Here is a 25,238-nt window from a genome sequence, read left to right on the forward strand (position 1 = left end):
TCCCTCCGCACAGCCAATCAATTAACACGCCATAAAAAACCTCTCTCCTTCTGAAACAGAAACCCATTACCCGCTGGTCCTTCTGGGAGCGAACCCGGTCATCCTCTGGGCTTAGTCATTTATTGCAAGTCACGCTACATTGCAGAGCGCACCAGTCCCAATACTAACTCCTCCAAGTGCTTAATATATTAAATGACTACGTATTGATACTGGGCCGGCTATAACAAATATCATATTAATTCAGGGCTGCGCTGATTGTGGGTCGTCTAAGCCTTGATGAGGTTTTCCGCCTGTGCTTTCGGCCCATATTGAATGGTCAATTGTCTCACCAATTAGAGCTCAGGCACTGATCCTCTTTGTCAGCCAGAGTCATGAGATATGTCAGGCCGACTTAAGTGCTGAGCCACAAATAGACATATTTGCACACTGGTGATGATATCTGCTATATAGGTCTACTACATTCTCTGCACAGATAGGACTGTATTAGTGTTGTATAAAGTATACCGTGATACAACAAGGGCATCACTCAATTACATACAGCTATATACATCTATCTCAGTATGTGTTCTCTCTTCCTGTTGTGTGTTATGGTTTGGTAAACATAGAGTAAGTGTATTATTTCTTGTCAACGTGACCCATTCGTCTCCCAAACGCCAGAGACGCTAGCAGCTAGCCTCTCTGTGTTTGGCCTGGCCTCCCTCGGAGGAGAAGGAGCGCTAACAGAGAGCCTGGGAGAGGATAGAGAAAGCCCAAATGAAAGAAAACACTCCTGCTACAAAGTCCTGAAGTTGAGCTGGAGTGTACAGTGCAGCAGTATAGGGAAACAGTGTGTGTGTGTGTGTGCGTGTGTGTGTGTGTGTATGTGTGTGTGTGTGTGTGTGTGTGTGTGTGTGTGTGTGTGTGTGTGTGTGTGTGTGTGTGTGTGTGTGTGTGTGTGTGTGTGTGTGTGTGTGTGTGTGTGTGTGTGTGTGTGTGTGTGTGTGTGTTAAGGCCGTGCACAGACCGTACTCAAAATAAAAAAATTCAATAGACTTTCATATTTCGTAACTGCCCTGTAGACAAAATGCCAACATTTATATAAAACAACAAACTCACTCATCATACATTTTAGTACAAGTTGGTGCCAATAACTACTAGGCCTAGAGATGACAAAAGATGATTGACATCGGGAAAAGAGTGGCTATCAGTTGATCAGAGCAAATGATGATGTAGTTGAAATATTCTAGCTAGCTGTCGAAACAAACGTGTTTTTACTTGATTTGAGTTTGTTTTCCTGCTGACATCTGCCTCTTATTAACATGCAGTTGAAATGCCCCATTCCTTGTCCCTGACGTTGAGAGACACATACGACAGATCCAACTGTAATGTATCCTCCTACCAGTATTCATGTCTTCTGCCCTGCGCCCGCAGACAGTGGCCACAATCAGGTGAGGCGAGTGCGCATTTGGGGTGGGAGGACGGAGGAGGGGAATCTAGTGAGATCCAAGCGCTTATGAAATTAGCTAGATTGATGTGCAATTCGCTACATTTAAAATTACAACTAAAATGAAAAGAGACTTAAATGAATACATTAATATTATTACAAATTTATATCCACTTTTTCATAGGAGGGCAAAAGGGCAGGTGCTTGGGCATTGGCTGAGCCCTATCTGTGCACGTGCCTGGTGTGTTTGTGTGTGTATGTGTATGTGTATCTGTGTGTGTGCCTGTGTGCTATGTACATGTATGTGAGTGCATGTGTAGACTGTACCACTGAGGGATGCCTGGCTCATTTTCTGAGGCTAGACTGCAGCGTGATTGGTCAAATTGGTCCACACCCTGAGGAGTCTGTCATTCTATTGCACAAAGCAGCAGAAGATAAAGGAGCCTATGTTTGGAGCTATATCCCAGCCTCCCTCTGCCTCCCTGTCCACAGGCTTTCATGTAGTGGGCTCTACTGGGATTGAATGTGTGAATTTCAGGCCGAGGTGGCCCCACATGTAGTGGAGGTCAGTGATGCTAGCCTGGTGGGGGAATGAGATGGATACTTCAAAAGCAATTCCTTTCCCATTTCTCTGCACAGTGGAGAGGAATCCCGGTCATTTACAGGTCAGGGAATGAGCGCACGGGAGTCATCTTGCGTTCCTTTGTTTCTTTTATCTCTCTTCCCTCTCTCTCTCTTTCAATCTCTCTCTCATCACTGTTTTATTTCACTGTTTTATTTTCTGGCTATGAAAGCAAGATAGTACTGATGTGGACTGTATGCTAAAGTAGTAAAGCAAACATTTGAGCTGTTTGTCATTCACTGTATAAAGGACAAAATCTCTCCCATAAAGATAAGCCTGTCTGATGCTAATTAAAGATGAGCCTGTCTGATGCTAATTAAAGATAAGCCTGTCTGATGCTAATTAAAGATAAGCCTGCCTGATGCTAATTAAATATAAGCCTGTCTGATGCTAATTAAAGATAAGCCTGTCTGATGCTAATTAAAGATAAGCCTGTCTGATGCTAATTAAAGATAAGCCTGTCTGATGCTAATGAAAGATAAGCCTGTCTGATGCTAATTAAAGATAAGCCTGTCTGATGCTAATTAAAGATAAGCCTGTCTGATGCTAATTAAAGATAAGCCTGTCTGATGCTAATTAAAGATAAGCCTGTCTGATGCTAATTAAAGATAAGCCTGTCTGATGCTAATTAAAGATAAGCCTGTCTGATGCTAATTAAAAATAAGCCTGTCTGATGCTAATTAAAGATAAGCCTGTCTGATGCTAATTAAAGATAAGCCTGTCTGATGCTAATTAAAGATAAGCCTGTCTGATGCTAATTAAAGATAAGCCTGTCTGATGCTAATTAAAGATAAGCCTGTCTGATGCTAATTAAAGATAAGCCTGTCTGATGCTAATTAAAGATAAGCCTGTCTGATGCTAATTAAAGATAAGCCTGTCTGATGCTAATTAAAGATAAGCCTGTCTGATGCTAATTAAAGATAAGCCTGTCTGATGCTAATTAAAGATAAGCCTGTCTGATGCTAATTAAAGATGAGCCTGTCTGATGCTAATTAAAGATAAGCCTGTCTGATGCTAATTAAAGATAAGCCTGTCTGATGCTAATGAAAGATAAGCCTGTCTGATGCTAATTAAAGATAAGCCTGTCTGATGCTAATTAACGTCAATCTCAGAGGTTGTTTTTATATGTTTTCTTGACTTTCTGTGCAGGTAAAGATACAACGTTTGAAGTACATGATAATGTAGGGTTTGAGCAGAGTGTCTGTGCGTGCTCATGTTTGTGGGTGAGAATGCAAGTGTGTGTATGGGCGTGTGAGTGTGTGTATGGGCGTGTGAGTGTGTGTATGGGCGTGTGAGTGTGTGTATGGGCGTGTGAGTGTGTGTATGGGCGTGTGAGTGTGTGTATGGGCGTGTGAGTGTGTGTATGGGCGTGTGAGTGTGTGTATGGGCGTGTGAGTGTGTGTATGGGCGTGTGAGTGTGTGTATGGGCGTGTGAGTGTGTGTATGGGCGTGCGTTCCTGCGTACAATATCTCCATATTGCTCTGGTGTCGCCGTATGTGTTTTCACCTCTGTGTCCTCTCCAGGTGTGGTGTTCCACTACCGTGCTCCTCATGACCGCTACGCCCTGTCCTTCCCTGACGCCCAGCAGGTGTGTCTGGAGAACTCAGCTGTCATCGCCACGCCTGCTCAGCTCCAGGCCACCTTTGCTGACGGGTATGACAACTGTGATGCCGGCTGGCTGTCTGACCAGAGTGTGAGGTAAGGACAAGACAACCGGGCATGACGCACTACTCAAGCAAAACACATCACAGCATGGCGACTGTCTTATTTCATGTTTTATTTTACCTATTTATCCAGGCCAGTCAAATAAGAAAACATCCTTATTTACAATGATGGCCTGTCCTTATAGGTTTGCATAAAGGGCTGTATAAATTGCTTATATATAAATTGTTTACTTACTATATTTATCTGCTGCAGCAATGTAAAGCAATATCTGACGAACACGAATCTTTATGAATTGGCAAAGTATAAGTTTACTTCAGCCTAATGAAAAATGACTATGATAGGCTATGATAGGCAATTAGATAACTTTTAAAAGTTGACAATTCTCTGTGGCTTCTGTGGCCCAAATAAGGAACCAGGGAATTAAATTACTGACAGAAAGTACAGTATGCAAACTGTTTTGACCCCAATGGTCCTCTCATAAACTCCTGAAGGATTTAATTGCTTGTTTACATCTCAGAGGCTAGCTTTGTCATTCCTAATTACTCTCCATCCTTTTAGCCACAACTATCCCTCAACTATCTTTCATGTTAATGTTCGTGTTTCAGCTTGCCCCCGCTTATGTCTGTTGATGACGGATAGTGTGTGTGTGTGTGTGTGTGTGTGTGTGTGTGTGTGTGTGTGTGTGTGTGTGTGTGTGTGTGTGTGTGTGTGTGTGTGTGTGTGTGTGTGTGTGTGTGTGGGACATTCAGAGTCCGTGTGGATATTTTTTACACGTCTTTATCTCAAATGTCTGCCCAATAATTGCACTGAGGAAGCAGCTTGCATATTTCTCCTCTACAGATTTTCCCTGACAACGGCATCCTATCCTTTCCCCTCCTCCCCACCTGGGACACATATAATTGGTCCATCTCCAGAGCTACTTGTCTTCACATCAGTGACGAGGCAAATGTGCAATTAATAATGTAAAAATATAGACATCAGCGATCAGGATGGAAGGCTGAGATGGGGGATTTAGCTATAACATTGTCTGATGACAACGGTTGCTATCCAAGCTCATGCAGGATTGTAGCTGCTGAGTGTAAGAAGCCTTCCTTCCTTTTGCCCTCCATAAGCCCCTGTATGCCTGTATACATAATCTCTTAATCAGCATTTAGCCTGCACCCTCAATGCTGTTTGAATCAATGTACCTTAAAGCAGTGGTCACCAACCGATCGATTGCGATCGACTGGTCGATCCACAAGGCATTTCAACGATAAGCCCTGTGTTCCCATTTTTTCCTTTATTTGTCTCACGCTGTTGTCGGAAGGTACACCCAATTCAGCTGCCCTGGGCGAAGTGTTCCCATTTTGAACCATTTCAGATGTCTGAATGTACAAACTGCCTTCCTGGCGGGCCCTGAGGAAGCAAATCAAGTGCTCTATAGGCCTACCACTGGCCAATCGAATGGCTCAGATTACCGTCTCTGCAGTAATGTAGCAGACAAAAGAAAGCTACAGCAAAGTTCATACTGTGAGTATTCACCACCTTCCGGAGACACCTGAAACCCCACCTCTTTAAGGAATACCTAGGATAGGATAAGTAATCCTTCTCACTCCCCCCTAAAGATTTAGATGCACTATTGTAAAGTGGCTGTTCCACTGGATGTCATAAGGTGAATGCACCAATTTGTAAGTCGCTCTGGATAAGAGCGTCTGCTAAATGACTTAAATGTAAATGTAAATGTATTCAAAATGTTTAAAAACATGACTAGAGAGAGACTGTCAACGAATACAGCATAGAGCTGCTGTTTTTACGAGTGAGTTCATCATTAAGTTTTTACCCAGCACTGTCAACACTTTCTATTTAACACTTTTATAAGCCATAAAATGCACGTTCTCCCTACTTCCACTCACACTTGTGTTACAACCAGCACTGCAGTTGCAATAAATGAGTAGGAAAGTGTATTGATAGGCTTGCGTTGTTGTTATTATTATCGGCTTGGGAATTGTTTATATTGAGGAATATTTCACTTTCTTTGGTCATAGGCGTAAAAGCATTCATTTGTGCATTACACAGAAATAATGCAGTATGACTCGAGTTTCGCTATCAGCAACAAGACTGTGTCCCTTTTTGGTCAGTGTCAGTGGAGGAAAGGGGGAGTGGAGGGATGTTGAGAGGCAAACCCTCCGTCTGCTGCTCGCTCCCTCTTCAGTAAAAAAAAAAACAGCAAATGTGACCCACCGCCTCGATTCAGTCTTATGTAGCAAAATTTGAAATTGTGTTTTTTTTTTACGTTGTATAAAAAGTATAGAAATTGTATATCATGCACTGCAGTTGAGGAACAATGGGAAAGTAATTCTGCTTTGAAAGACGATAAAATTGTAACCCCACTTTTAAGAAATTGCCCTTGAATGTTTTGGTACACCTACTGGAGAGCTCTTCTTTGTCTACACCCATTCAGCATCGTTCACAGACTCTTAAGCCTTAGCCCCACCTAGGGCTGTGGTGGTCACAACATTTTGTCAGCCGGTGATTGTCAAGCAAATACTGTAACTGCTGGTCTCACGGTAATTGACTGTTAATTTAATAAAGGTAGTTAAATAAAGGTTAACTAAATAAAAAAAGCTATAAAAATGAAAGCATTAACATAAATACAATCAGACTTCCACACATGCAGACTGATGCAGACCTTCGGAACATCTATATTTTAAAAAGTCTAATAAATCCATGTAATATAGCCTACACCTTCACAATGAATCCATGATTTATTTTAGACAGATCTAAAGAAACATTAAGTCTATTTCAAAAGAACAAAATAGCATACTCTGAGTTGTCCTTGTGTTAGTCCTGATCTGGTTATGCCATATGGCTGTGGGCTACACTAGTTCATTTAGCAGACAAGATTGGCTTAGAATTCTATGGAATTATTTTATATTATTTTATAGTAGGAAGAATAAAATTGAAAGGATATTTTCTCCAAACAATTTTATGTATTTATTTGATTTCTATTTAATCTTTATTTAACTATGCAAGTCAGTTAAGATTCTTATTTACAAAGGCAGCCTACCAAAAGGTCTCCTGCATGGACGGAGGCTGGGATTAAAAATGAAAAAATAAATAAATTAAAAAAAATATATAATATATATATATATATATATATATATATATATATATATATATATATAGGACAAAACACACACGACAAGTGATTTGAGGGAGTGAGCACATGTGGCTATTCTGTGTTGAGCAATTAACAAAGAAATAGGTACTATTATATGCTACATTTAGAGTTATTCATGTAACTTTAGTTGTTCTAAAAACGTTGGGCTATATGTTTTGATTTTTAATACATTGTAAGGCTGCATGATGTGACTCTAAAGATGATTTGCAAAAAGTTGCTTGAAAGACATGAGCTCAGCTTTGTTTTTTTGTGCAGGCTGTACACACTTTATCAGTCTCTCATTCACAATCAGAGCTTAAAGAAGCCTAATTACGTGACTAAATGGTGGTCAAGTGGTCTTTGACTGCCTTCATGACTCATGACCATGACCACCAGTGTGGCGGTAATATAGTCACCGTAACAAGCTCTAGCCCCTCCAATCTATTTAAGGATTGACATGTGAGGTCATGTGGTAAACACACACTAAATCAAATAAAATCTAAGTTTATTTGTCACATGCACAGGATACAGAAGGTGTAAACAGTACACTGAAATGGTTACTTGCATAGTATCAATATCAAATACAGAAGGCTTGAGGTCAGGGCTTTGTGATGGCCACTCCTATACCTTGACTTTGTTGTCCTTAGCTATTTTGCCACAACTTTGGAAGTATGCTTGGGGTCATTGTCCATTTGGAAGACCCATTTGCGACCAAGATTTAACTTCCTGACTGATGTCTTGAGATGTTGCTTCAATATATCCACGTAATTTTCCATCCTCATTGATGCCATCTATTTTATAAAATGCACCAGTCCCTCCTGCAGCAAAGCACCCCCACGATGTAATGTTGCCACCCCCGTGCTTCACGGTTAGGATGGTGTTCTTCGGCTTGCAAGCCTCCCCCTTTTCCCTCCAAACATAACAATGGTCGTTATGGCCAAACAGTTCTATTTTTGTTTCATCAGACCAGAGGACATTTCTCTCAAAATTACAATATTTGTCCCCATGTGCAGTTAAAAACTGTAGTCTGGCTTTTTTTATGGTGGTTTTGGAGCAGTGGCTTCTTCCTTGCTGAGTGGCCTTTGAGGTTATGTCAATATAGGACTCGTTTTACTGTGGATGTAGATACTTTTGTACCTGTTTCCTCCAGCATCTTCACAAGGTCCTTTGCTGTTGTTATGGGATTGATTTGTACTTTTCGCACCAAAGTACATTCATCTCTAGGAGACAGAACGTGTCTCCTTCCTGAGCGGTATGATGGCTGCATGGTCCCATGATGTTTATACTTGCATACTATTGTTTGTACAGATGAACGTGGTACCTTCAGGCATTTGGAAATTGCTCCCAAGGATGAACCAGACTTGTGGAGGTCTGAGTTTGAAGGTAGGCATTGAAACACATCTTCCAATTAACTCAAATGATGTCAATTAGTCTATCAGAAGCTTCTAAAGCCATGACATAATTTTCTGGAATTTTCCAATCTGTTTAAAGGCACAGTCAACTTAGTGTCTGTAAACTTCTGACCCACTGGAATTGTGATACAGTGAATTATAAGTCAAATAATCAGTCTGTAAACAATTGTTGGAAAAATGACTTGTGTCATGCACAAAGTAGATATCCTCACCGACTTGCCAAATGTATAGTTTGTTAGCAATACATTTGTGGAGTGGTTGATAAACAAGTTTTAATGACTCCAACCTAAGTGTATGTAAACTTCCGACTTCAACTGTACATGTACACATGTTATTGAAATACAATAGTAGTATGAATCTCCAGGTAGCTAAAGCTAACAAACTAGGTTCAATATTAGCTAGCTAACATTAGGCTATAATTTATTTTCAATTCAAATATTACTACACAGATCATAGTTAACAAACAGCACACTTTAACTTGCAATAAAAATGACTTTCTGACTAAATTAGAAACTTATATCTGAAAATGTTGCTAGACTCTTACCCATATACATGGATGAACGTTTCATGGCAGACTGTAACTATTTAATTAACTAGATTTTGTTTGTAGCTACATCTTGTTTGACCAGCGTTGTGTCAAGTCACTCCGGTTCACACTGACCGTGGTGTGTGCAGAAAGTAGCCCATCACTTTTTCCAACCGATCTGTCAATAGCGCCTACTAAATTCAGGGCTTCAATGTTGAGAAAAGTAGAAAATATTTTGTAGTTCTCGATGGCTAACGATATATCTTTCAAAAACGGCAAGGTAGAAAGGACTATCAACACATACTGAACAGCTCACGTTACAGACAGAAGCATGCTACATGGCAGACCAATCCGAACACATCTCCCGGCATGTCCAGCCCATCCATTATCTCAGCCAATCATGGCTAGTGGGAAGGCTCCTGTCTTTTTCTGTGACTATACCAAATAGGCTCGTAATTTAACTATTTTATTTGTATTTATGGGATGGAAAATAACTTTGTTTTTAAGGCACATGAAAGTTCACATATTCCAGAATGCATTTCTGCCAAAAACAAAACGCATCTAGATTTTAAAGATGGTTTACATTCAAATGCCTCTCCTTTGAAGTAGTGACATGCGACATACACCTAGTTTCCTTAATCAGGTTACAAATTATTAACATGTGCCTCACAAGTAAAACAACAATCAAGCAACCCAGAAAAGTGCTAAAAATATCCCATATTAACATATGCAGACTGAGAAACAAGGTCCATGAAGTCAACACCTAAATAAATACTGTTGAAGTAATATGGCTACAGGTTCATCTGCCTCACCTAAAGCCCATTCTTGTGGAAAGCTGCTATAGACCACCAAGTGCTAACAGTCAGTATCTGGATAATATGTGTGAAATGCTTGATAATGAATGTGATATCAACAGAGAAATATATTTTCTGGGTGATTTAAATATTGACTGGCTCTCATCAAGCTGCCGACTCAAGAAAAAAATGTCAAACTGTTACCAGTGCCTGCAACCTGATTCAGGTTGTCTGTTAACCTACCAGGGTATTTACAAACAGCACAGGAATGAAATCATCAACATGTATTGATCACACTTTACTAATGCTACAGAAATTTGCTTTAAAGCAGTGTCCAAATCCATTGGATGTAGTGATCACAATATAGTAGCCATATCCAGGAAAACCAAAGTTCCAAAGGCTGGGCCTAATATAGTGTATAAGAGGTCATACAATACGTTTTGTAGTGATTCATATGTTGATGATGTAAAAAATATTTGCTGGTCTGTGGTGTGTAATGAGGAGCAACCAGACGCTGCACTTGACACATTTATTTATGTGCACGCACCCATTAAGACAATGAGGATGAGGAATATAAAAATGGAGGCAAAAGGTATGGCAAGTAAGTCTGGCAGCCCAACTGATTGGCAAATGTACTGCAAATTTAGAAATCATGTGACTAAGCTAAATTAAAATTAAAAATAAACTATACTATGAAAAAAATATGAATTATATAAAGAATGATAGTAAAAAGCTTTGGAGCACCTTAAATTACATTTAGGGGAAATAAGCCAACTCGGCTCCATCATTCATTGAATCAGGTGGCTCATTTATCACAAAACCTACTGATATTGCCAACTACTTTAATTACTTTTTCATTGGCAAGATAAACAAACTTAGGGATGACATGCCAACAACAAACGCTGACACTACACATCCAAGTATATCTGACCAAATTATGAAAGATAATAATTATAGTTTTGAATTCCATAAAGTCAGTGTGGAAGAGGTGAAAAAATTATTGTTGTCTATCAACAATGACAAGCCACTGGGGTCTGACAATCTGGATGGAAAATTACTGAGGATAATAGCGGACGATATTGTCACTCCTATTTGCCACATCTTCAATATTTAAGTCTACTAGAAAGTGTGTGCTCTCAGGCCTGGAAGGAAGCTAAAGTCATTCCGCTACCCAATAATAGTAAAGCCCCCATTACTGGCTCAAATAGCTGACCAATTAACCTATTACCAACCCTTAGTAAAAAATGGTGTTTGACCAGATACAATGCAATTTCACAGTAAACAAACTGACAACAGACTTTCAGCACGCATATAGAGAAGGACACTCAACAAGCACAGCACTTACACAAGTGACTGAGAGAAATTGATGATACAATGATTGTGGGGACTGTCTTGTCAGACTTCAGTGCAGCTTTTGACATTATCGATCATAGTCTGCTGCTGGAAAATCTGATGTGCTATGGCTTTACATCCCCTGCTATAATGTGGATAAAAAGTTACTTGTCTAACAGAACACAGAGGGTGTTCTTTAACCTCATAGTCCGCCCCATCCCGCATGCGGTCGCGTTACTACAGCCTCAAGCTCATTACCATAACGCAACGTTAGCGATTTCTAAAAATCGCAAATGAAATGAAATAAATATGCCTGCTCTCAAGCTTATCCTTTTCTTAACAATCCTGCCGTCTCAGATTTTCAAAATATGCTTTAGAACCAGAGAAAATCAATAATTTGTGTAAGAGTGGTGATAGCTAGCTTAGCATTTAGCGTTAGCATTTAGCACGCAACATATTCACAAAAAAACAGCAAAGGGATCAAATAAAATTATTTACCTTTGAAGAACTTCAGATGTTTCAATGAGGAGACTCTCAGTTACATAGCAGATGTCCAGTTTTTCCTGAAAGATTCTTGTGTAGGACACAACGTTCCGTTTTGTTACTATGCATTTGGCTACCGAAACTAACCGAAAATTCAGTCACCTACACGTCAAACTTTTTTCCGAATTAACTCCATAATATCGACTGAAACATGGAAAACGTTGTTTGAATCAATCCTCAAGGTGTTTTGTCATATATCTCTTCATTGAAATGCCGTCCCTGGAAGCCTGCATTCTTCTCTGATTCGGATGGAAAAATACTGGTAGCTGACTTTTGCGCACCAATTTCCACGCAGACACCGTGCGGGATACTTGGCAATTGTAGTCTCTTATGGTCAATCTTCCAATGATATGCCTACAAATACGTCACAATGCTGCAGACACCTTGGGGAAACAAGAGAAAGTGTCCGTTCATTCCTGTCGCATTCACAGCCATATAAGGCGATCATGGAAAACGTAGCCTCAGAAATCCTGTTCATTTCCTGGTCGGTCAAACATCTTGGTTTTGCCTGAAGCATTTGTTCTAGGGCACTCACAGTGAAAATCTTTGCAGTTCTGCAAACGTAAGAGTGTCTTCTTTCCAAAACTATCAATTCCAAGCATAGTCGAGCATCTTTTCGTGACAAAATATTGCGCTTAAAACGGGCACGTCTTTTTATCCAAAAATGAAATACTGCCCCTATAGGACTAACAGGTTAATGGAAGCCTCTCAAACATAATCCAGGTGGAAGCAGGAATTCCCCAGGGTAGCTGTTTAGGCCCCTTGCTTTTTTCAATCTTTACTAACGACATGCCACTGGCTTTGAGTAAGGCTAGTGTGTCTATGTATGCGGATGACTCAGCAATATACACGTCAGCTACTACAGCGACTGAAATGACTGCAACACTCAACAGAGAGCTAGTTCGTTTTGGAATGGGTAGTAAGGAATTGTATTTGGGACAAATCATTCACGAAACCCTAAACCTCAACTACATCCCAAATGAATAATGTGAAAATTGAGCTGAGCTGTCATGGTCAAAACACATTTATAAAATAGTAGCCGAGATCAGGAGAAGTCTGTCCATAATAAAGCGCTGCACTGAATTCTTAACAAAACTATCAACAAGGCAGGTCCTGCAGGCCCTGGTTTTGTTGCACCTGGACGACTGTTCAGTAGTGTGGTCAGGTGCCACAAAGAGGGACTTGGGAAAATTGCAGATGGCTCAGAACAGGGCAGCACAGCTGGTCCTTATTTGGTATATTCACAGAGCGCTAACATTAATGATATGCATGTCAATCTCTCATGGCTCAAAGTGGAAGAGAGATTGACATCATCATTACTTGTTTTTGTAAGAGGTGTTGACAAGCTGAAGGTACCGAGCTGTCTGTTTAAAATATTAGCACACAGCTCGGATATTCCACAAGACATGCCACCAGAAGTCTCTTCACAGTCCCCAAGTCCAGAACAGACTATGGGAGGCACCACAGTACTACATAGATCCCTGACTACATGGAATTACAGTGCCTTGCGAAAGTATTCGGCCCCCTTGAACTTTGCGACCTTTTGCCACATTTCAGGCTTCAAACATAAAGATATAAAACTGTATTTTTTGTGAAGAATCAACAACAAGTGGGACACAATCATGAAGTGGAACGACATTTATTGGATATTTCAAACTTTTTTAACAAATCAAAAACTGAAAAATTGGGCGTGCAAAATTATTCAGCCCCCTTAAGTTAATACTTTGTAGCGCCACCTTTTGCTGCGATTACAGCTGTAAGTCACTTGGGGTATGTCTCTATCAGTTTTGCACATCGAGAGACTGAAATGTTTTCCCATTCCTCCTTGCAAAACAGCTTGAGCTCAGTGAGGTTGGATGGAGAGCATTTGTGAACAGCAGTTTTCAGTCCTTTCCACAGATTCTCGATTGGATTCAGGTCTGGACTTTGACTTGGCCATTCTAACACCTGGATATGTTTATTTTTGAACCATTCCATTGTAGATTTTGCTTTATGTTTTGGATCATTGTCTTGTTGGAAGACAAATCTCCATCCCAGTCTCAGGTCTTTTGCAGACTCCATCGGGTTTTCTTCCAGAATGGTCCTGTATTTGGCTCCATCCATCTTCCCATCAATTTTAACCATCTTCCCTGTCCCTGCTGAAGAAAAGCAGGCCCAAACCATGATGCTGCCACCACCATGTTTGACAGTGGGGATGGTGTGTTCAGGGTGATAAGCTGTGTTGCTTTTATGCCAAACATAACGTTTTGCATTGTTGCCAAAAAGTTCGATTTTGGTTTCATCTGACCAGAGCACCTTCTTCCACATGTTTGGTGTGTCTCCCAGGTGGCTTGTGGCAAACTTTAAATGACACTTTTTATGGATATCTTTAAGAAATGGCTTTCTTCTTGCCACTCTTCCATAAAGGCCAGATTTGTGCAATATACGACTGATTGTTGTCCTATGGACAGAGTGTCCCACCTCAGCTGTAGATCTCTGCAGTTCATCCAGAGTGATCATGGGCCTCTTGGCTGCATCTCTGATCAGTCTTCTCCTTGTATGAGCTGAAAGTTTAGAGGGACGGCCAGGTCTTGGTAGATTTGCAGTGGTCTGATACTCCTTCCATTTCAATATTATCGCTTGCACAGTGCTCCTTGGGATGTTTAAAGCTTGGGAAACCTTTTTGTATCAAAATCCGGCTTTAAACTTCTTCACAACAGTATCTCGGACCTGCCTGGTGTGTTCCTTGTTCTTCATGATGCTCTCTGCGCTTTTAACGGACCTCTGAGACTATCACAGTGCAGGTGCATTTATACGGAGACTTGATTACACACAGGTGGATTGTATTTATCATCATTAGTCATTTAGGTCAACATTGGATCATTCAGAGATCCTCACTGAACTTCTGGAGAGAGTTTGCTACACTGAAAGTAAAGGGGCTGAATAATTTTGCACGCCCAATTTGTCAGTTTTTGATTTTATAAAAAAGTTTGAAATATCCAATAAATGTCGTTCCACTTCATGATTGTGTCCCACTTGTTGTTGATTCTTCACAAAAAAATACAGTTTTATATCTTTATGTTTGAAGCCTGAAATGTGGCAAAAGGTCGCAAAGTTCAAGGGGGCCGAATACTTTCGCAAGGCACTTTATATTCCACATCAGGTAACTGTTGCAAGCAGTTTAATCAGATTTAAAAGCAGGTAAAAATACACCTTATGGAACAGCAGGGACTGTGAAGTAACACAAACATAGGCACAGACACATGCATACACACACATGATAACATACGCACTATACACATACATGGATTTTGGATTTTGTGTTGTAGATTTGTGGTAGTGGAGTATGTGCCTGAGGGCACACACTTAGTGTGTTGTGAGTTCTGTAGTGAATGTATTGTAATGTTTTTAAAATTGTATAACTGCCTTAATTCTGCCGGAACCCAGGAAGAGTAGCTGCTGCCTGGATCCATAATAAATACAAATACAAACAACTGATCTATTACCAGTGTGATCATTTAACTTACCTGAAATGTTTTTTTTTAATGGTCTGAGAAGAACAACAGGAAGAACTACAAGAACAACAATTCAAGCAAAGCCAATATGTGGTGATAATGTTTGGGCCTATAGCCTACGGCACTAACCTCATTATTACAGTACTGTTTTGTGTATAGGTTATGTTTTTTAAGTCATGGAAAAAAAAATATTTAAGGTAGATCTCGGCTTGCATTTTGACTGTGATCTCATTTTGACTGAGAATGTGATCTCGACTCAAAAAAGGTTGGTGACCAGTGCTTTAGAGTAATTGCACAGTTGGAGCCTGGTTATAAATCAAATAAATTATTTGGCTCCCCTCATCCCTCGTCCCTCTCCCCTCCCTCTCTCGCTCTCCACAGGTACCCTATCCAGTCACCCAGGCCGGGTTGCTATGGTGACAGGGAGGACTCACCTGGAGTGCGCAACTATGGCAATCGGGCCCCTGACGAGCTGTTTGATGTCTACTGCTTTGCCAAGCAACTGCAAGGTACAATCAGATGTTAGTCATCCATGGCCTTGCAAAGTCTCAGATGCCCCAGGAGCTACGATGCGGAATCAGCCTGACTTAATTCTCCTGTTAGGCAGAGAAAGAGATTCACGTCCTATTACCTCTGGTTGGGAACCACTGATTTAAGCTGTAGCTGGGTGATGAGTAATAATGCCATGGCCAGAATCAGGGAAACTGCTACAGGAGGATGGAGTCATATTCACAGCAGGTGCCTTTAAAATAGATCTGGGTAATTTGTTACTGTGCAGAGCCAGACCTGTCAGTTAATAGTTCTACAGGAAGTAGATGAGATAATTTTATGAGAAGTGTAATTCTTGACACCTTACAAATGACTGGGCTATCTAGCTGGATAGGATGGATGTTCATTGTCAGGTTCTATGGTTCTGAGTGTTCTTCTGTGAAATGACTCTGCATTACTCATGGGTCATTGCTTCACTGACCTCCTGTTCAATCTTGTCTGTTGACACTTCTTATATTACATTTCACACCACTCTAACCATCTCATACTTTATTCTCATCATATTCCCCTATCTCCCCTGTTACTCCGTACCACTTCACCTCCCATACCTATCTCTCTTTCCCCTCACACTATACCTCATTATACCTCCAATCTCTCCATCTCCATCCCCCTCTCCCAGGTGAGGTGTTCCACTCGTCTGTACCAGAGAAGCTGAGCCTGGCCACAGCCTCTACCCATTGCCACTCTCTGGGAGCCCAGCTGGCCACGGCAGGGCAGCTCTACCAAGCCTGGCAGACTGGCCTGGACCAGTGTGACCCAGGCTGGCTGGCCGACGGCAGTGTGCGCTACCCCATAAACCTTCCCCGACGCAACTGTGGCGGGGATGATCCGGGTGTGCGCACTGTCTATCACAACCCCAACCGCACTGGTTTCCCAGACACCACCACCCGCTTTGACGCCTACTGCTACCGAGGTAACGGCCGGGGTCGCCATCGCCATGGCAACCTTTCTGTTTAATTTCTGTTAATTAGTCCGGGTTGTTTGTCTCATGCATGAATTAATGAATTATCACAGAGGGGATTCGGTGACATTTTGGTCCCTTCTGGGAGCTGAAGTCTTCTACTGTAGCAACCAGCTAGAGCCCAGTGTCAGCATTTCCAAGCTCTCAATGCAGACTTTGAGAGAGCCAACGGAGTTCTGAACACTGGCTGCAGCCTCAATGTCCTTGCAGTGTCATTCTAAAGTGTTTATAATGTTGCTGGACCACTGGAGATTTGTCTAACTTAGTTTCAAGTTCACTTTGGAGCAACGGTAGGCTCCAGTGTGCTGTGGATTTGATTGTGTTTGTGCAGAGTGTGATCTGCATTAGACTGCATTATCTCCTCAGTGTGTCATGGAGAATGATTGAAAGGCACTAAATTGATACAGACGTAATGAAGTCTTATCTTAGACTTTGCCCTTAAGTAAAGTCACCCCAGGAGAGTGTAAAAACGTCTCTTAATATAATATGTATGCTTTCTTAATTAAAGCAAAACCAAAAACAGAGGTCATCAACATATAAGAATATGGATGATTCACAGCTTATTGCAAACATGGCAGCTTATTGCAAATATACATTTTTTAAAGCCATGCCTTATTGCCCGGAAAGCAAATAGGAATGCTAATATATTTCTCATATAATTCCAGAACGTGAAGCAGGAGTCCAGGCAGCCCAGCCAGTGGGGTTCCTCCAATACAGAGACCCAGAGGCCAATTCCTCAGACACTGAGCCCCAGCACTCTGCCCCCTACCCCCATCCCTCCACCTGGACTGGCATGGCAGACCTGGACAAGGAGGGCATCAGCTCCATCACTGGAGGCAACGAGTCCTCCGAGATCTCTGAGGAGCACGTGGTAATCCACCTCCGGCCAGGGGAGAGTACCCAGGGCTGGGGAGAGGAGAACCAGGAGACCAAGGGGCGATCTAAGACTGGAGCCCCTCAGAACCCATCCTCCAGCCCCAATACCAGCACCCTGGGTCTGTCTGTCCTGGAGAGTCTAGAGACCCACGGAGGTTCTGCCCAGGAAGAGGTGGAGGGCGAGGGGGATGAGGAGTGGCGTTTTGGGTCGTCCGACTCCCCTCTGTCCTCCCAGGCCTCTCCAGTGCTCCAGACCCAGACAGCCAATAACATTCTCCACAGCTTCGTCAACAACCTGATGAAGCCCTTCAGGTATTGGACAGGCTCTGTGGAGGCCGGCACAGAGGCATCTCTCCCAGCCACACCTGCCTCACTTCCCGAGGTGAGAGGAGTACAGGATCAGACAACCCCGGGGTTGGCTATAGTCACACCCACCGAAGGAAAGCAAAAGCTGGGCAGTAAAGGAAGCACGGACAACGCTATCATAGAGCATCGGATTCGAGGCTCCTTGCTCAAGACATCCATCAATGGACTCACCAGCACAGAGGAGGGTCTGCCTGATCAGGATAGAGAGGTGGTCACGTTAGTCCCATTGGGCCCTGTGATCCAGTACACACTCACCCAGCCTGGGAGGAAGGGTCCTAGCATGTCCCTAACCAACCCTCAAGGATCATCATCTAATGGTAAGAACCACAATCCATAAATCAGAGAGTCTATGTGGGTTGGCTGAGTACATCGTGTCTCCTTTCAGTTTAGTTCCTTTTCTCTCTAAAAGTTGCTTTCTTTTTCCGTTCCTATTTGCTCCACCTCAGTGTTTCTTCCAAATCAATGGCTTGTGTTAAATTGAAAATGCGTTGTTTACGAAGGTAGTAAATTGAAAATATGTTTTCTGTGGATGCCAGCTCAGGTCCTTTATTGCTTCAGCGGTAAATAAAGTGAAGGTTTGTTTCAGACTATTACACACTGTCTCAGGACAATATTTACGGGAGTAATGGAAGTAGAAGAGACCAAAATACGTTTTTATATAAAAATAAAAAAACATTACATTTGGCATTATCAAATTAAATATTATTGGTCACATACACATATTTAGCAGATGTTATTTCGGGTGTAGTGAAATGCTTGTACAGCCTTCCTCTAGTTGTTTTTCCAAGACACGACAGTATCTCTGTGTTGCAAATGGTCCAATTTCCAGAGTATCAGAACACCACTCGGTACTTTCCTTCTTTGGTTTTCCTAAGGAGAAATTACATTAAATATATATGCACTTTGGGTGTCTATTCAAATAAAATAAAATACATACGTATTTGTCACATATACAATGGGTGTAGACTTTACCATGAAACGCTTACTTATGAGCCCTTCCCAACAATGCAGAGTTAAACAATAAGAATAAATGACACAAGAATGAAGCTAAATATCAGTACCAAACCAAAATCAATTAAAATTAAATCTTATTTGACACATGCTTCGTAAACAACAGACTTACAGTGAAGTACTTACTTACGGGTCCTTTACCAATGAAGAATTAAAGATAAAGAATAGAAATAAAAAATGTAAGTAGTGACACGAGGAATAAATACACAGTGGATAACGAATAACACTAACGAGTAAAAACAACATGGCTCTATACAGGAGTACCAGTAACGAATCGATGTGCAGGGATACAAGGTATTAGAGGTAGATATGGACATGAAGGCAGGGTAAAGTGACAAGGCATCAGGATAGATAATAATAAGGTATTTGAGGTAGATATGTACATGAAGGCAGGGTAAAGTGACTAGGCATCAGGATAGATAATAATAAGGTATTTGAGGTAGATATGTACATGAAGGCAGGGTAAAGTGACTAGGCATCAGGATAGATAATAATAAGGTATTTAGGTAGATATGTAGATGAAGGCAGGGTAAAGTGACTAGGCATCAGGATAGATAATAATAAGGTATTTAGGTAGATATGTAGATGAAGGCAGGGTAAAGTGACAAGGCATCAGGATAGATAATAATAAGGTATTTGAGGTAGATATGTACATGAAGGCAGGGTAAAGTGACTAGGCATCAGGATAGATAATAATAAGGTATTTAGGTAGATATGTAGATGAAGGCAGGGTAAAGTGACAAGGCATCAGGATAGATAATAATAAGGTATTTAGGTAGATATGTACATGAAGGCAGGGTAAAGTGACAAGGCATCAGGATAGATAATAATAAGGTATTTGAGGTAGATATGTACATGAAGGCAGGGTAAAGTGACTAGGCATCAGGATAGATAATAATAAGGTATTTAGGTAGATATGTAGATGAAGGCAGGGTAAAGTGACAAGGCATCAGGATAGATAATAATAAGGTATTTAGGTAGATATGTAGATGAAGGCAGGGTAAAGTGACTAGGCATCAGGATAGATAATAATAAGGTATTTGAGGTAGATATGTACATGAAGGCAGGGTAAAGTGACTAGGCATCAGGATAGATAATAATAAGGTATTTAGGTAGATATGGACATGAAGGCAGGGTAAAGTGACTAGACATCAGGATAGATAATAATAAGGTATTTGAGGTAGATATGGACATGAAGGCAGGGTAAAGTGACAAGGCATCAGGATAGATAATAATAAGGTATTTAGGTAGATATGGACATGAAGGCAGGGTAAAGTGACTAGGCATCAGGATAGATAATAATAAGGTATTTGAGGTAGATATGGACATGAAGGCAGGGTAAAGTGACTAGACATCAGGATAGATAATAATAAGGTATTTGAGGTAGATATGGACATGAAGGCAGGGTAAAGTGACAAGGCATCAGGATAGATAATAATAAGGTATTTGAGGTAGATATGTACATGAAGGCAGAGTAAAGTGACAAGGCATCAGGATAGATAATAATAAGGTATTTGAGGTAGATATGTACATGAAGGCAGGGTAAAGTGACTAGGCATCAGGATAGATAATAATAAGGTATTTGAGGTAGATATGTACATAAAGGCAGGGTAAAGTGACTAGGCATCAGGATAGATAATAATAAGGTATTTAGGTAGATATGTACATGAAGGCAGGGTAAAGTGACTAGGCATCAGGATAGATAATAATAAGGTATTTGAGGTAGATATGTACATAAAGGCAGGGTAAAGTGACTAGGCATCAGGATAGATAATAATAAGGTATTTAGGTAGATATGTACATGAAGGCAGGGTAAAGTGACTAGGCATCAGGATAGATAATAATAAGGTATTTGAGGTAGATATGTACATAAAGGCAGGGTAAAGTGACTAGGCATCAGGATAGATAATAATAAGGTATTTAGGTAGATATGTACATGAAGGCAGGGTAAAGTGACTAGGCATCAGGATAGATAATAATAAGGTATTTGAGGTAGATATGTACATGAAGGCAGGGTAAAGTGACAAGGCATCAGGATAGATAATAATAAGGTATTAGAGGTAGATATGTACATGAAGGCAGGGTAAAGTGACAAGGCATCAGGATAGATAATAATAAGGTATTAGAGGTAGATATGTACATGAAGGCAGGGTAAAGTGACAAGGCATCAGGATAGATAATAATAAGGTATTAGAGGTAGATATGTACATGAAGGCAGGGTAAAGTGACTAGGCATCAGGATAGATAATAATAAGGTATTTGAGGTAGATATGTACATGAAGGCAGGATAAAGTGACAGGGCATCAGGATAGATAATAATAAGGTATTTGAGGTAGATATGTACATAAAGGCAGGGTAAAGTGACTAGGCATCAGGATAGATAATAATAAGGTATTTGAGGTAGATATGTACATAAAGGCAGGGTAAAGTGACAAGGCATCAGGATAGATAATAATAAGGTATTTGAGGTAGATATGTACATGAAGGCAGGGTAAAGTGACTAGGCATCAGGATAGATAATAATCAAATCAAATCAAATCAAATTGTATTTGTCACATACACATGGTTAGCAGATGTTAATGTGAGTGTAGCGAAATGCTTGTGCTTCTAGTTCCGACAATGCAGTAATAACCAACAAGTAATCTGACTAACAATTCCAAAACTACTGTCTTATACACAGTGTAAGGGGATAAAGAATATGTACATAAGGATATATGAATGAGTGATGGTACAGAGCAGCATAGGCAAGATACAGTAGATGGTATCGAGTACAGTATATACATATGAGATGAGTATGTAAACAAAGTGGCATAGTTAAAGTGGCTAGTGATACATGTATTACATAAGGATGCAGTCGATGATATAGAGTACAGTATATGAATAATGTAGGGTAAGTAACATTATATAAGGTAGCATTGTTTAAAGTGGCTAGTGATATATTTACATCATTTCCCATCAATTCCCATTATTAAAGTGGCTGGAGTTGAGTCAGTGTCAGTGTCAGTGTGTTGGCAGCAGCCACTCAATGTTAGTGGTGGCTGTTTAACAGTCTGATGGCCTTGAGATAGAAGCTGTTTTTCAGTCTCTCGGTCCCAGCTTTGATGCACCTGTACTGACCTCGCCTTCTGGATGATAGCGGGGTGAACAGGCAGTGGCTCGGGTGGTTGTTGTCCTTGATGATCTTTATACATTTACATTTAAGTCATTTAGCAGACGCTCTTATCCAGAGCGACTTACAAATTGGTGCATTCACCTTATGACATCCAGTAGAATAGTCATCCTGTAACATCGGGTGGTGTTGGTGTCCTGGAGGGCAGGTAGTTTGCCCCTGGTGATGCGTTGTGCAGACCTCACTACCCTCTGGAGAGCCTTACGGTTGTGGGCGGAGCAGTTGCGGTACCAGGCGGTGATACAGCCCGCCAGGATGCTCTCGATTGTGCATCTGTAGAAGTTTGTGAGTGCTTTTGGTGACAAGCAAAATTTCTTCAGCCTCCTGAGGTTGAAGAGGCGCTGCTGCGCCTTCTTCACGATGCTGTCTGTGTGAGTGGACCAATTCAGTTTGTCTGTGATGTGTATGCCGAGGAACTTAAAACTTGCTACCCTCTCCACTACTGTTCCATCGATATGGATAGGGGGGTGTTCCCTCTGCTGTTTCCTGAAGTCCACAATCATCTCCTTAGTTTTGTTGACGTTGAGTGTGAGGTTATTTTCCTGACACCACACTCCGAGGGCCCTCACCTCCTCCCTGTAGGCCGTCTCGTCGTTGTTGGTAATCAAGCCTACCACTGTAGTGTCGTCCGCAAACTTGATGATTGAGTTGGAGGCGTGCGTGGCCACGCAGTCGTGGGTGAACAGGGAGTACAGGAGAGGGCTCAGAACGCACCTTTGTGGGGCCCCAGTGTTGAGGATCAGCGGGGTGGAGATGTTGTTGCCTACCCTCACCACCTGGGGGCGGCCCGTCAGGAAGTCCAGTACCCAGTTGCACAGGGCGGGGTAGAGACCCAGGGTCTCGAGCTTGATGACGAGCTTGGAGGGTACTATGGTGTTGAATGCCGAGCTGTAGTCGATGAACAGCATTCTCACATAGGTATTCCTCTTGTCCAGATGGGTTAGGGCAGTGTGCAGTGTGGTTGAGATTGCTTCGTCTGTGGACCTATTTGGGAGGTAAGCAAATTGGAGTGGGTCTAGGGTGTCATGTAGGGTGGAAGTGATATGGTCCTTGACTAGTCTCTCAAAGCACTTCATGATGACGGAAGTGAGTGCTACGGGGCGGTAGTCGTTTTGCTCAGTTACCTTAGCTTTCTTGGGAACAGGAACAATGGTGGCCCTCTTGAAGCATGTGGGAACAGCAGACTGGTATAGGGTTTGATTGAATATGTCCGTAAACACACCGGCCAGCTGGTCTGCGCATGCTCTGAGGGTGCGGCTGGGGATGCCGTCTGGGCCTGCAGCCTTGTGAGGGTTAACACGTTTAAATGTCTTACTCACCTCGGCTGCAGTGAAGGAGAGTCCGCATGTTTTCGTTGCAGGCCGTGTCAGTGGCACTGTATTGTCCTCAAAGCGGGCAAAAAAGTTATTTAGTCTGCCTGGGAGCAAGACATCCTGGTCCGTGACTGGGCTGGATTTCTTCTTGTAGTCCGTGATTGACTGTAGACCCTGCCACATGCATCTTGTGTCTGAGCCGTTGAATTGAGATTGTACTTTGTCTCTGTACTGACGCTTAGCTTGTTTGATAGCCTTGCGGAGGGAATAGCTGCACTGTTTGTATTCGGTCATGTTACCAGTCACCTTGCCCTGATTAAAAGCAGTGGTTCGCGCTTTCAGTTTCACGCGAATGCTGCCATCAATCCACGGTTTCTGGTTAGGGAATGTTTTAATCATTGCTATGGGAACGACATCTTCAACGCACGTTCTCATGAACTCGCGCACCGAATCAGCGTATTCGTCAATATTGTTATCTGACGCAATACGAAACATATCCCAGTCCACGTGATGGAAGCAGTCTTGGAGTGTGGAGTCAGCTTGGTCGGACCAGTGTTGGACAGTCCTCAGCGTGGGAGCCTCTTGTTTTAGTTTCTGTCTGTAGGTAGGGATCAACAAAATGGAGTCGTGGTCAGCTTTTCCGAAAGGAGGGCGGGGCAGGGCCTTATATGCGTCGCGGAAGTTAGAGTAACAATGATCCAAGGTTTTTCCACCCCTGGTTGCGCAATCGATATGCTGATAAAATTTAGGGAGTCTTGTTTTCAGATTAGCCTTGTTAAAATCCCCAGCTACAATGAATGCAGCCTCCGGATAAATGGATAAATGCAAAGAGTCAAATAAAGTTTGTTCAGAGCCATCGATGTGTCTGCTTGGGGGGGATATATACGGCTGTGATTATAATCGAAGAGAATTCTCTTGGTAGATAATGCCGTCTACATTTGATTGTGAGGAATTCTAAATCAGGTGAACAGAAGGATTTGAGTTCCTGTATGTTTCTTTCATCACACCATGTCTCGTTAGCCATAAGGCATACGCCCCCCGCCCCTCTTCTTACCAGAAAGATGTTTGTTTCTGTCGGCGCGATGCGTGGAGAAACCCGCTGGCTGCACCGCCTCCGATAGCGTCTCTCCAGTGAGCCATGTTTCCGTGAAGCAAAGAACGTTACAGTCTCTGATGTCCCTCTGGAATGCTACCCTTGCTCGGATTTCATCAACCTTGTTGTCAAGAGACTGGACATTGGCGAGAAGAATGCTAGGGAGTGGTGCACGACGAGACCGCCTCGTTTACCTCTTTTTCGGGGGCGTTTTTTTGGGTCGCTGCATGGGATCCATTCCGTTGTCCTGTTTGAAAGGCAGAACACAGGATCCGCGTCGCGAAAAACATATTCTTGGTCGTACTGATGGTGAGTTGACGCTGATCTTATATTCAGTAGTTCTTCTCGACTGTATGTAATGAAACCTAAGATGACCTGGGGTACTAATGTAAGAAATAACACGTAAAAAAACAAAAAACTGCATAGTTTCCTAGGAACGTGTTACGAATAACTATGAGTGGTGGATGGAATCAGGCACAGAGAGCAGGGTTCTGTCGTTTATCAAATGTATTACACCGGTGCAACCGAAAATGATCACGCCAAACCACAGGGCGTATATAGGTTGCCAGTCCAAAACAACAGGACAAAAATAGACCAGAGAATAAAGAAGAAAACAAATCACACCATCAAACACAGAGTAACAAAAAACAAGCCCGCACAAAAATACCCAGCGGGCCTAGTGCCCTTAAATACCCTACAAACAAACCCTAATACAAAACAGGTGTACCCAATTAACCACTAACCAACACAAACGGAAAAGGAATCGATGGCAGCTAATAGGCCGGTGACGACGACCGCCGAGCCCCACCCGAACAGGAAGAGGCACCCTCTTCAGTGAGGTTCGTGACAGTACCCCCCCCTGACGCGCGGCTCCCGCAGTGCGCCGACCCCGGCCTCGAGGACGACCCGGAGGACGAGGCGCGGGGCGATCCGGGTGGAGGCGGTGGAA

At 42.1% G+C, this 25,238-nt stretch overlaps 1 protein-coding gene across 1 annotated transcript in view; it reads left to right on the forward strand.

Annotated features, from left to right (window-relative positions):
- ncanb (neurocan b) overlaps positions 1–25,238 on the forward strand; it is a 342,495-nt gene that overhangs the window by 82,148 nt on the left and 235,109 nt on the right. Inside the window, exons 5-8 of the mRNA XM_052475091.1 lie at positions 3,570–3,744; positions 15,333–15,460; positions 16,120–16,413; positions 17,127–18,020. Coding sequence (XP_052331051.1) covers positions 3,570–3,744; positions 15,333–15,460; positions 16,120–16,413; positions 17,127–18,020 — 1,491 coding nt within the window. The remainder of the gene's footprint in view (positions 1–3,569; positions 3,745–15,332; positions 15,461–16,119; positions 16,414–17,126; positions 18,021–25,238) is intronic.

This window comes from Oncorhynchus keta, chromosome 22, assembly GCF_023373465.1.
Source record: "Oncorhynchus keta strain PuntledgeMale-10-30-2019 chromosome 22, Oket_V2, whole genome shotgun sequence".
Lineage (NCBI taxonomy): Eukaryota > Metazoa > Chordata > Actinopteri > Salmoniformes > Salmonidae > Oncorhynchus > Oncorhynchus keta.